Genomic DNA, 11,567 nt, shown 5'->3' on the forward strand with positions numbered 1-11,567 from the left:
AAAAATACGAAAGATTAGCCAGGTGTGGTGGCGCTTGCCTATAGTCCCAGCTACTCAGGAGGCTGAGGCATGAGAATCGCTTGAACCCGGGAGGTGGAGCTTGTAGTGAGCCAAGATCGCGCCACTGAACTCCAGCCTGGGCGACAGAGCGAGACTCTGTCTCAAAAAAAAAAAAAAGAGATCAAGACCATCTTGGCTAACACAGTAAAACCCCATCTCTACTAAAAATACGAAAGATTAGCCAGGTGTGGTGGCGGGTGCCTGTAGTCCCAGCTACTTGGGAGGCTGAGGCAGGAGAATGGCATGAATCCAGGAGGCAGAGTTTGCAGTGACCTGAGATTGCACCACTGCACTCCAGCCTGGGCGACCTGAAATCCCAGCTACTCGGGAGGCTAAGACAGCAGAATTGGTTGAACCCAGGAGAAGAGGTTGCAGGGAGCCGAGATTGCGCCACTGCCCTCCAGCCTCCAGTCTGGGCGACAAAGCAAGACTCCACTTCAAAAAAAAAAAAAAAAAGTAGAAAGCTTCCTTTGTACCTACATGTAAAAGAAAGGATAATTAGGGGGGGAAAATATCAAAGATTAACTCGAATCAATGCTTCAAATGAAAGCAATATGGGTCGCTTAGATTCAACTCTGCTAAGAGACCAAAGAGCTGTGTAGCTTCAGTGAACATAATTGTTAAAAACAAGAAATATTCCAGGCAAACTGTGAATCAGGAAGATAACAGTAGCATGTAGGATGACAACTACTAGTCACTAATTAAAGAAAAAAAGACACAATTAGTCTCTCATTGACAAATGCAAATGTTTCCTTTCAAAAACAAACCTTACCTAATATGGCTTCTTCTTGCTGGAGATCTATGAATATCAAACAGCGTGTTTTCCCTCTTTTTTTGATGAGCTGGTACTAAAAGGGAAGAAAAGGATATAAAGAAATAATAAATTGATAAATTAATGTATTAAAGGAGTAGAAATGACTTCAGCTCACTTTTTTGTTGTTGTTTTTTGACACAGAGTCTCGCTCTACAGTGGCGTGATCTCTCGTTCACTGCAACCTCCTCCTCCTAGGTTCAAGCAATTCTCCTACCTCAGCCTCCCAAGCAGCTGAGACTACAGGTGTGCGCCACCACACCCAGCTAATTTTTGTATTTTTAGTAGAGACAGGTTTTCACGATGTTGGCCAGGATGGTCTCGATCTCCTGACCTCGTGATCTGCCCACTTTAGCCTCCCAAAGTGCTGGGATTACAGGATAAGCCACCGCACGTAGCCCTGTTAATTTTTTTTTTTAATATGGAGTCTCACTGTCTCCCAGACTGGAATGCAGTGGCGCGATCTCAGCTCACTGCAACCTCTGCCTCACAGGTCCAAGCGATTCTCCTGCCTCAGCCTCCTGGGTAGCTGGGATTACAGGCACCCGCAGTCATGCCTGACTAATTTTTGTATTTTTACTAGAAACGGGGTTTCACCATGTGGGCCAGGATGGTCTCAAACTCCTGACCTCATGATCTGCCCACCTAGGCCTCCCAAATTGCTGGGATTACAGGCGTGAGCCACTGTGCCTGGCCCCTGTTAACTTTTTAAATAAAACCTAGTCATGTGTCTTCAAGTACCAAATGCTGTCTAGAAGCAAAACAAAAATAAAAATTTTGTGGCAATACTATGAAGTTGCAAATAAACATTCTAAACAGATGTTAACTTAATCTTTGTGACTATGAGTTACACAAAGATTTCTTAGACACATGATCCATTTTTAAAAATGTAGCTGGGTGCGGAGACTCACGCCTGTAATCCTAGCACTTTGGGAGGGTGAGGCGGGCGGATCACCTGAGGTGGGGAGTTCAAGACTAGCCTGACCAACATGGAGAAACCCGGTCTCTACTTAAAATACAAAATTAGCTGGGTGTGGTGGCGCATGCCTGTAACCCCAGCTACTTGGGAAGCTGAGGCAGAAGAATTGCTTGAACGTGGAAGGCAGAGGTTGCAGTGAGCCAAGATCGCGCCATTGAACTCCAGCCTGGGCAAAAAAAGCAAAAATTTGTTGAAAAAAAAAAAAAAAAAAAAAGAAAGAAAAAAAGAAATTTAGCACAATCCATTTAAGAAACGATTCATTAAAAAAAAAATTGTTATAGGCTGGGCACAGTCCCAGGCCTTTGAAAGGCCAAGTCAGAGCATTGCTTTGAGCCCAGGAGTTCCAGACCAGTCTGGGCAACACAGTAAGAACCCAACTCTAGTAGGCCGGACGCGGTGGCTCAAGCCTGTAATCCCAGCACTTTGGGAGGCCGAGACAGGCAGATCACGAGGTCAGGAGATCGAGACCATCCTGGCTAACACAGTGAAACCCCGTCTCTACCAAAAAATACAAAAACTAGCCAGGCGAGGTGGTGGGCACCTGTAGTCTCAGCTATTCGGGAGGCTGAGGCAGGAGAATGGCGGGAACCCGGGAGGCGGAGCTTGCAGTGAGCTGAGATCCGGCCACTGCACTCCAGCCTGGGCGACAGAGCGAGACTCCGTCTCAAAAAAAAAAAACCCAACTCTAGTTCGAGGCATGGCGGATCACTTAAGGTCAGAAGTTTGAGACCAGCCTGACCAACATGGTGAAACCTCGTCTCTCTAAAAAATATATATATACAAAAATTAGCCAGGCATGTAGCATGCGCCTGTAATCCCAGCTACTCAAGAGGGTAAAGCAGGAGAATCACCTGATTCTGGGAGGCAGAGGTTGCAGTGAGCTGAGATCACGCCACTGCACTCCAGCCTAGGTGACAGAGCAAGACTTTGTCACAAAAAAATGAAGGAAGGGAGGGAGGGAGGGAGGGAGGAGAAAGGGAGAGAGAAAAAGAGAAAAGAAATAAGGGGTTGGGGGAGAGAGGGAAGAAGGGAAGGAGGGAGGGAAGGGCCGGGCGTGGTGGCTCACAACTTGTAATCCCAGCACTTTGGGAGGCTAAGGCAGGTGGATCAAGAGGTCAGGAGTTCAAGACCAGCCTGGCCAAGATAGTGAAACCCCGTCTCTAATAAAAATACAAAAATTAGCCAGGCACGGCGGCAGGTGCCTGTAATACCAGCTACTCAGGAGGCTGAGGCAGGAGAATCACTTGAACCAGGGCAGCAGAGGCTGCAATAAGCCAAGAGCGCCACTGCACTCCAGCTTGGGCGACAGAGTGAGACTATCTCAAAAAAAAAAAAAAAAGAGAGAGAGAGAAAAAGAAAAGAAAAAAAGAACCCAACTCTACAAAAATATTGTTTTAAATTAGCCAAGCATGGTGACATGTACCTCAGCAGGCTGAAGCAGTTCTGAAGCAGGAGAAGGCTGCAGTGAGCCATGTTTGTGCCCCTGCACTCCAGCCTGGATGACCCTATCTCAAAAAAAAAAAAAAAAGCAAAAAGTATAAATTGGAGTTCATTAAAAATTACAAATGGGCCAGGCACGGTGGCTCACACCTGTAATCCCAGCACTTTAGGAAGCCAACATGGGTGGACCACCTAAGGTCAGGAGTTCGAGACCAGTCTGGTCAACATGGTGAAAGCCCGTCTCTACTAAAAATACAAAAATTAGCTAGGTGTGGTAGCGCATGCCTGCAGTCCCAGCTACTTGGGAGGCTGAGGCAGGAGAATCGCTTGAACCCACGAGGCGGAGGTTGCGGTGAGCCAAGACTGCACCAATGCATTCCAGCCTGGGCAACAGAGTGAGACTCTGTCTCAAAAAATAAACAAACAGGCCAGTGCAGTGGCTCATGCCTGTAATCCCAGTACTCTGGGAGGCCAAGGTGGGCAGATCACAAGGTCAGGAGATCGAGACCATCCCGGCCAACATGGAGAAACACCGTCTCTACTAAAAATACAAAAAATTAGCCAGGTGTGCTGGTGGGCGCCTGTAGTCCCAGCTACTCAGGAGGCTGAGGCAGGGGAATGGCAGGAACCCAGGAGGAGGAGCTTGCAGTGAGCAGAGATTGCGCCACCGCACTCACTTCTGCTTTTCAAAAGATACTATTGAGAGAATAAAAAAGACAAGTAACAGACTGTCTTGTCTTAAAAATATTTGCAAATGACATATCTGTTAAAGGTCTAATATCCAGAACATATAAAGAATCTCAAAACTCAATAATAAGAAAACAAACAACCCAATTGAAAAAATAGGAAGAGATCTGAACAGACATCTTACCCAAGATTTACCACTGTCAAAAAAAAAAAAACAAAAACACATAAAAAGATGCTCCAACACCATTAGGGAAATGCAAACTAAAACTATAATAAATACCTGTTAAAATTAATTAAATAATTTGAGTATAGCAAGTGTTGGCAAGAATACAGAGCAACTACAGCTCTCATACACTCTTAGTGAAAGTGGTATAACCACTTTAAAGAGTTTGGTAACTTCTTATATCTCATCATAAAACCCAGCCTTTCTACTCCTGGGTATTTGTTAGAAATACACAAACGTATGACCACACAAAGACCTGTTCATCACAACTTTATTTGTAATAGCCAAAAACTGGAAAGTATCATAATGTCAAGTAACAAATGAATGGATAAACAAATTGTGATATATCCACACCACAGAATGCTATTCAGAAAAAAAAAAAAAGGAATACACAGTTGGGTGCAGTGGTTCAAGCCATCACAGTGCTTTGGGAGGCAAAGGCAGGAGAATCCCTTGAGGCCAGGAGTTCAAAACCAACCAGGGCAACATAGCAAGACCCTGTTTCTACAAAAAAAATTAATTAGCTAGGCATGGTGGTGTACACCTGTAGTTCTAGTTACACAAGGAGTTGAGGTAGGAGGATAGCTTGAGCTCAGGAGTTTGAGGCTGTAGTGTGTTATGTTTGTGCTTCCGAACAGCCACTACATTGCACCATGAACAACACAGTGAGATCCCTTCTCTAAAAGATAAACTTTTAACTTTTGCCTTCTCTCAGCAAAAAAAAGAAAAAGAAAACAACTAAGTTATTGGCCAAGCTGCAGCCACATACTATTTTTGTGACCTCGGGTAAGTCGCTTAATCTCTTGGACCATAAAGATACTTTCCCTAGGCCATGCACAGTGGCTCACACCTGTAATCCCAGCACTTTGGGAGGCTGAGGTGGGCCGACCACCTGAGGTCAGGAGTTCAAGACCAGCCTGGCCAGCATGGCGAAACCCTGTCTCTACTGAAAAAATACAAAAATTAGCCGGGTGTGGTTGCAGGCACCTATAATCCCAGCTACTCAGCGGGCTGAGGCAGGAGAATTGCTTGAACCCAGGAGATGGAGGCTGCAGTGCACTGAGATAATGCCACTGTACTACAGCCTGGGTGACTGCAGACTCTGTCTCAAAAAAAAAAGAGAGAGAGATACTTTCCCTGAAGAATTGCTGTAAATTAAAGTGCTCAGTAAACTATACAGTGTAATACAGAAGTATGAGCAGTATTACTAAATACAAGCTTCTATAAATAAAATGTACATGCTGTATGTAAATCAATACTGCTACCACATACTTTGACTTTCTTTCAGTTGCATGTGTGTGCACAGAAGTATATGTAGTAAAAGATACAGTATATAAAACCCGTAAGAGATTTCCTTCTTTTAAATTTGGCAATACTAATTTTTAAAAAGCAGTGGGGCATTTTTAGTAGAGACAGGGTTTCACCGTGTTAGCCAGGATAGTCTTGATCTCCCGACCTCGTGGTGGCAGGCACCTGCAGTCCCAGCTACTTGGGAGGCTGAAGCAGGAGAATGGGGTGAACTTGGGAGGCAGAGCTTGCAGTGAGCCGGGATCGTGCCACTGCACTCCAGCCTGGGCAACAGAGTGAGACTCCGTCTCAAAAAAAAAAAAAGCAGTGGGGCAGAATAAGTTACACAACTACCAAAAATAAAAAAGTTATTTACAGTTGCCTACCTATTGGAGGTGCTTGGTATCGATCCACTGTTTTTCTCTGTCTCAAATTATATGGTCTATCATTTTCTTCTCCTTCTGCCTCTTCAACTTCTATATCTCCATCCTCCTCTTGAGATTCTAGTTTCCCACACACAAAAACAAAAGAAAAAAGCATTGTTTTAATCCAAAAGGACTGGTTTACTCTAGAACTGAATATTTACACTTTATCCATTACTCTTTTTGCACAGGTGACATTTAAGTGCCAACATACTATGTAAAGCATACATAATTAAAAATCAACCTAAATGGATGTAAAAGAAAATACTTTCCCTGCCAATGATCAATACAATTATCTGCTAAATAAATTAATGTGATCATATTTTATCTCTTGATTTACTTAGGAACTTTGATTCACTTTGGTCATACAACGCAATAATAGAAAACAGACTTAAAATTTTATCCAACTACAGCAAACCTCAATCAATGCTCAATTAACCACTAAATTAGTATTCAAATACCCTTGGTAATTCAAAAAAATATGCTTATAGGTAATTACTAATGTTACAGCAAGAGCAACTTATGTTGGCAGTGTAATGATTTGTTAGACCTGTTGACCACAATTAAGCATGGATTAGTTACATTTTGGTAGCAAAGTGCATGTACGCATTGAGATGGAGCATGAAACAGACTTCTAGGGTATTGGTAATAGTTTATTTCTTGACATAAGTGATCATTTTATAATTCTTTTTTTTTTTTTTTTGAGACGGAGTCTTGCTCTGTCGCCAGGCTGGTGTGATCTGGGCTCACTGCAACCTCTGCCTCCCAGGTTCAAGCAATTCTCCTGCCTCAGCCTCCCAAGTAGCTGGGACTACAGCCATGTATCACCATGCTTGGTCAATTTTATATTTTCAGTAGAGACGGGGTTTCGCCACACTGACCAAGCTGGTCTTGAACTCCTGACGTCAGGCGATCTGCCCGCCTCGGCCTCCCAAAGTGCTGGGATTACAGGCATGAGCCGAAATATTATTTTTTAAAAATGATTTGGCTGTAGCTACAATATAACATCTAAGTCCAGTTAAAATAAGAGTCTAGCTGGACCCTAAGGCACCTGCCTGTAGTCTCAATTACTTAGGAGGCTAAGGCAAGAGGATGGCTTGAACCCAGGAGTTTGAGTTCAGTCTGGGGTAACACAGCAAGACTCCATCTCTAATATTGTTAATTTTTATTTTTTTGAGACAGAATCTCGCTCTGTCACCCAGGCTGGAGTGCATGATCCTAGCTCACTGAAACCTCTGCCTCCCACGTTCAAGCGATTCTCATATCTCAGCCTCCCAAGTAGCTGGGATTACAGGCATGCACCACAATGCCCGGTTAATTTTTGTATTGTTGGTAGACAGGGTTTCACTATGTTGGCCAGGCTGGTCTCGAACTCCTGACCTCAAGTGATCCACCTGCCTCAGCCTCCCAAAGTGCTGGGATTACAGGGGTGAGCCACCACACCCGGCCTCTAAAAAAAAACATTGATGAAAATTAATAAGCATATGAACCCCCAAATGCAATATGTAACTTTTTAACCACAAGAACTGTCAATATAATACAATCATATTAAAGTATAGAAAAAAATATAAAGTTGGCAGTGATACTTAGGGAAGTAGAAGACTAAAATTGCAAAGGGCTGGACATGGTGGTTTATGCCTATAAACCCAGCACTTTGGGAGGCTGAGGCAGGAAGACTATTTGAGCTCAGGCAATCAAGACCAGCCTGGGCAACAAACATATTGAGACCCCATCTCTATAAAAATTACAAATGATTTAGCCGAGCATGATGGCACGTGCTTATGGTCCCAGCTACTCAGGAGGCTGAGGTGGGAGGATTGCTTAAGCCTGGGAGGTCAAGGCTGCAGTGAACTGTGATTGTGACAATGCACTCCAGCCTAGGTGACAGAGTGAAAAACTGTCTCAAAAAAAACAAAAAAAACCTGCCAAGGACTTCATATTTTACTCATGACATCAGAAAGCATTATTTGAAAAATTTTTGTTAGGTTGTACACAAAAATCAACAAACACAGTATTTATCTAAATAATACTATAAAATACTTGTACCTAAATAACTTATCTAAATATCCAAAACATTACTTTTTGAAAAATGTCTGTACCATAACATAGTATTACAGGCAAAAATTCTAAATATGGCATATCTACTTTGGAAACTCTACAAAGATGTTCAGTTAATGAAAAGGCAAAAATCACATTATAAATCTGTCTCACCTATACTGATTTTCTCCAAAGGAAGCAATTTAGAGGTTCTAGCTGTAACAACAATAATATTTGCTCAATAAAGTACCTTCATTAGAAATATCACCTCTTCAAAACTGGCTAACAAAATATTAACTACAGAATTTTTTAAAAAACACAGTCTTCTCAATCTAAACTACACAAACAATGGGAACTAGTAAGATTCCCCTATAAAGTACTACTAATTTGCATTTACAATACACCAAATCTTCTGAAAATCCAATCCAATAAAGATTAATGCCAGGCCAGATGCGGTGGCTCACGCCGGTAACTCTAGCACTTTGGGAGGCCAAGGGAGGCGGATCACCTGAGGTCTGGAGTTCAACACAAGCCTGGACAACAAGGCGAAACCGCGTCTCTACTAAAAATGCAAAAATTAGCCAGACATGGTGGTGCATGCCTGTAATGCCAGGTATTCGAAAGGCTGAGGCAGGAGAATCGCTTGACCCGGGAGGCAGTCTGCAGCGAGCCGAGATCGTGCTACTGCATCCCAGCCTGAGCAACAAGAACAAGACTCTGTCTCAAAAAAATTTAAAAAAAAAGGATTAATGCCTACAGAATTAAATCCTGTAGGTATACTTTTCATCAATTTATAATCCACGGGGCCAATGTGCTGCTGTCATGTTCCCAATTCCAGCCCTACAAATTCAGTCTGGGTTCTTCAGTTCAGAACCCACGAAGGCCTCAGAAAAGGATAGTATAGTCCCCTTCCACTGGTATTAGAAGTCTCTCTAAACTTTACTCTTTATTTCTCAGACCATACCTAAATTCAAGATCCACATAATCAGAGATTTAGAGGCCATGGATAACAAAGTAACCATCCAGTTAGAAGGTGCCTAAGTACAAAAAAGTCCTCATCTAAGAAGCAAATGAGCCCAAAGCAAATCCCATACCAGATCACTGAAGGACTACCAAGGGCTACTAATGAAATACATTACATAATGTACAATGTGCACTTAAAAGGATTTTTCCAAATGAAGGAAATGAAAGTCAGATTGCCAACTAAATTTAAATTATTTCAAATTATACAATATAGACCTCAAAATCCACTGTAGACTCGGTAATAGTCTACAAATACCACTTGTATATTTTATTTTTCCTCCCTCCCACCTGAACTTTCTAGAATTTCAAAAGATGCCTTACAAACCTTCTTCTTCACCCTCAGTAGAAACTTCATGATGATTTTGTATCCCATAACTATTTCTCCTTAGTGACTTTCTTCGCCTTTTCACTCTTGAATACATATCCATGTTTTCCTTTTAAAGAAAGAAATCTGTCAAACAGTAACATGACATTTATTCTCCACTATAAAAAAAAAAACCCAATGGGACACACCTGCTCAACAAAATTTATTGAGCACCTATTTGCATGCCATAGATTCGTGAAAATGGAACTTCCTAAATTAAATAAATGTAAGAAATAAAAAGGAAAAAAACTTATAACAAACTTATAAAAATGTAAAACACATAATGCCAGCAACACACTTTCTCCCTCAAGCAAATTACAGCCTAGTAGGAGGGAAATAAGACAATCACAGGTAATTATAAAAGAAAGTAAAATAAGTTAAATGTCACAAAGAGAGGCACAAAGTACTCTAGAATTCAAAGAGAAGACCCTCCTTTTGTTATGGGGTAAAGGGAAGGGAGGCAGTGTCTGAAATGAACCTTGAAACAAAGATAGAACTGCATTAGTCACTAACTAGAAGTATTAAGAGCAAAAGTTGGCCGGGCGCGGTGGCTCAAGCTTGTAATCCCAGCGCTTTGGGAGGCCGAGACGGGCGGATCACGAGGTCAGGAGATCGAAACCATCCTGGCTAACCCGGTGAAACCCCGTCTCTACTAAAAAATACAAAAAACTAGCCGGGCGAGGTGGCGGGCGCCTGTAGTCCCAACTTGGGAGGCTGAGGCAGGAGAATGGCGTAAACCCGGGAGGCGGAGCTTGCAGTGAGCTGAGATGGTGCCACTGCACTCCAGCCTGGGTGACAGAGCGAGACTCCGTCTCAAAAAAAAAAAAAGAGTAAAAGTTATAGGAACAAGAATGATTTGTTTACACTTAGGCAATGGTATGTGAGAAAACAAAGTTGAAGCCAGATCATAAACATCAAGGTGTTTTTAATAAATTCAGTGCACAACAAAAAGCCATTAATGGTTCAAATCAGAAGAGTAACAGAATCACAGTTGCACTTTAAGGTGACTCATACAGCAAAAGGGAAGAGGGTTTTCTTGGGAAGGTTATAGCAAGAGGAGAATGAAGAAAAGAAGCAAGCAAGCAATAAAATCCCAAACTAAGTTGGAAATGAACAGGAAGGAATACTTGTGCTAATTCAAAAACATCCAACTGTTGCATTCTCCCTTTAAATTCCTCAATTAAAATAAAAAATATTTACAAAGATTGCTACAGCTAATATACTCACAAATTCTGTATCTGTCCACATTCGAAGTCGTTCTACTTCTCCTGATCGACGATTCCGTCGGATGTTAATGTTGTCCATTTCCTGTAGCACAGCTTCAGCAGTGCTACAATCATACAATAAAATCAGGATTTAGACAATAATGACACCATATACATAAAAGAGCTCTTTGTGAAAGCGTAATCAAATCATCTCTGATGTGTAATTATACACAACTTTTTTTCTTTTTTGTTTTTTTTAGATAGAGTGTCCCTCTGTCACCCAGGCTGGAGTACAGTGGTCTGTTCATGGCTCACTGCAGCCTCAACCTCCTGGACTCAAATGATCCTCCCACCTCAGCCTCCTGAGTAGCTGAGACTACAGGCATGCACTACCATGCCCAGCTAATTTTTATATTTTTTTGTGGAGATGGGGTTTCACCATGTTGCCCAGGCTGTTCTTGAATTCTTGGGCTCAAGCGATTCATTCATCTCAGCCTCCCAAAGTGCTGCAATTACAGTGGTGTGCCCCACCACATTCCAATTAAATACCTCTTTCATAACCAGCATCCATCATCAGAATACAGTGCCCAATAAGAAAAGCAAAACCAGGACACCTTCCACCTTAATATACACATTAAAATAAAACTTTTTAAATATAAGGATTTTGTTAATAAGGTCCCAATAAAAAAATCCATAATGCCTCTATGAATAATTATCAGATATATGACACTGAAAAAATACTAATTCAATCTTTTTATTGAAGATGGTATTAAGAATAACTTGTATAAAATAAGTGTATAAAATTATTTTATTTGTATAAAAATAAGTAATTGTATAAAATAAAACAATTTGTAAAAAGTTTAAAGCCTTATAAAGTTTACTGGAAAGACTCTTTCAGAAATTCAAGTAAAACACTGACATTCAAGAAAAACGTGCTAACATCTTAGCAATTTTTTTTTCTTTTTTAAGAGATGGGCTGCTGGGCGCGGTCGCTCATGCCTGTAATCCCAGCACTTTGGGAGGCCGAGG

At 41.7% G+C, this 11,567-nt stretch overlaps 1 protein-coding gene across 3 annotated transcripts in view; it reads right to left on the reverse strand.

The window, feature by feature from the left end:
- ATAD2B (ATPase family, AAA domain containing 2B) overlaps window positions 1-11,567 on the reverse strand; it is a 190,380-nt gene that overhangs the window by 139,441 nt on the left and 39,372 nt on the right. For 2 of the 3 annotated variants that reach the window (XM_011950768.1, XM_011950759.1), the window contains exons 5-8: window positions 10,561-10,663; window positions 9,295-9,403; window positions 5,874-5,990; window positions 833-908 (exon numbers count right to left, since the gene is read on the reverse strand). In XM_011950768.1, coding sequence (XP_011806158.1) covers window positions 833-908; window positions 5,874-5,990; window positions 9,295-9,403; window positions 10,561-10,663 — 405 coding nt within the window. Of the gene's footprint in view, window positions 1-832; window positions 909-5,873; window positions 5,991-8,120; window positions 8,163-9,294; window positions 9,404-10,560; window positions 10,664-11,567 lie in introns of all 3 variants that reach the window. The other variant, XM_011950751.1, reaches the window with a different exon arrangement.

The sequence above is a fragment of the Colobus angolensis genome, unplaced genomic scaffold (genome assembly GCF_000951035.1).
Source record: "Colobus angolensis palliatus isolate OR3802 unplaced genomic scaffold, Cang.pa_1.0 Scaffold109, whole genome shotgun sequence".
Classification (NCBI taxonomy): domain Eukaryota; kingdom Metazoa; phylum Chordata; class Mammalia; order Primates; family Cercopithecidae; genus Colobus; species Colobus angolensis.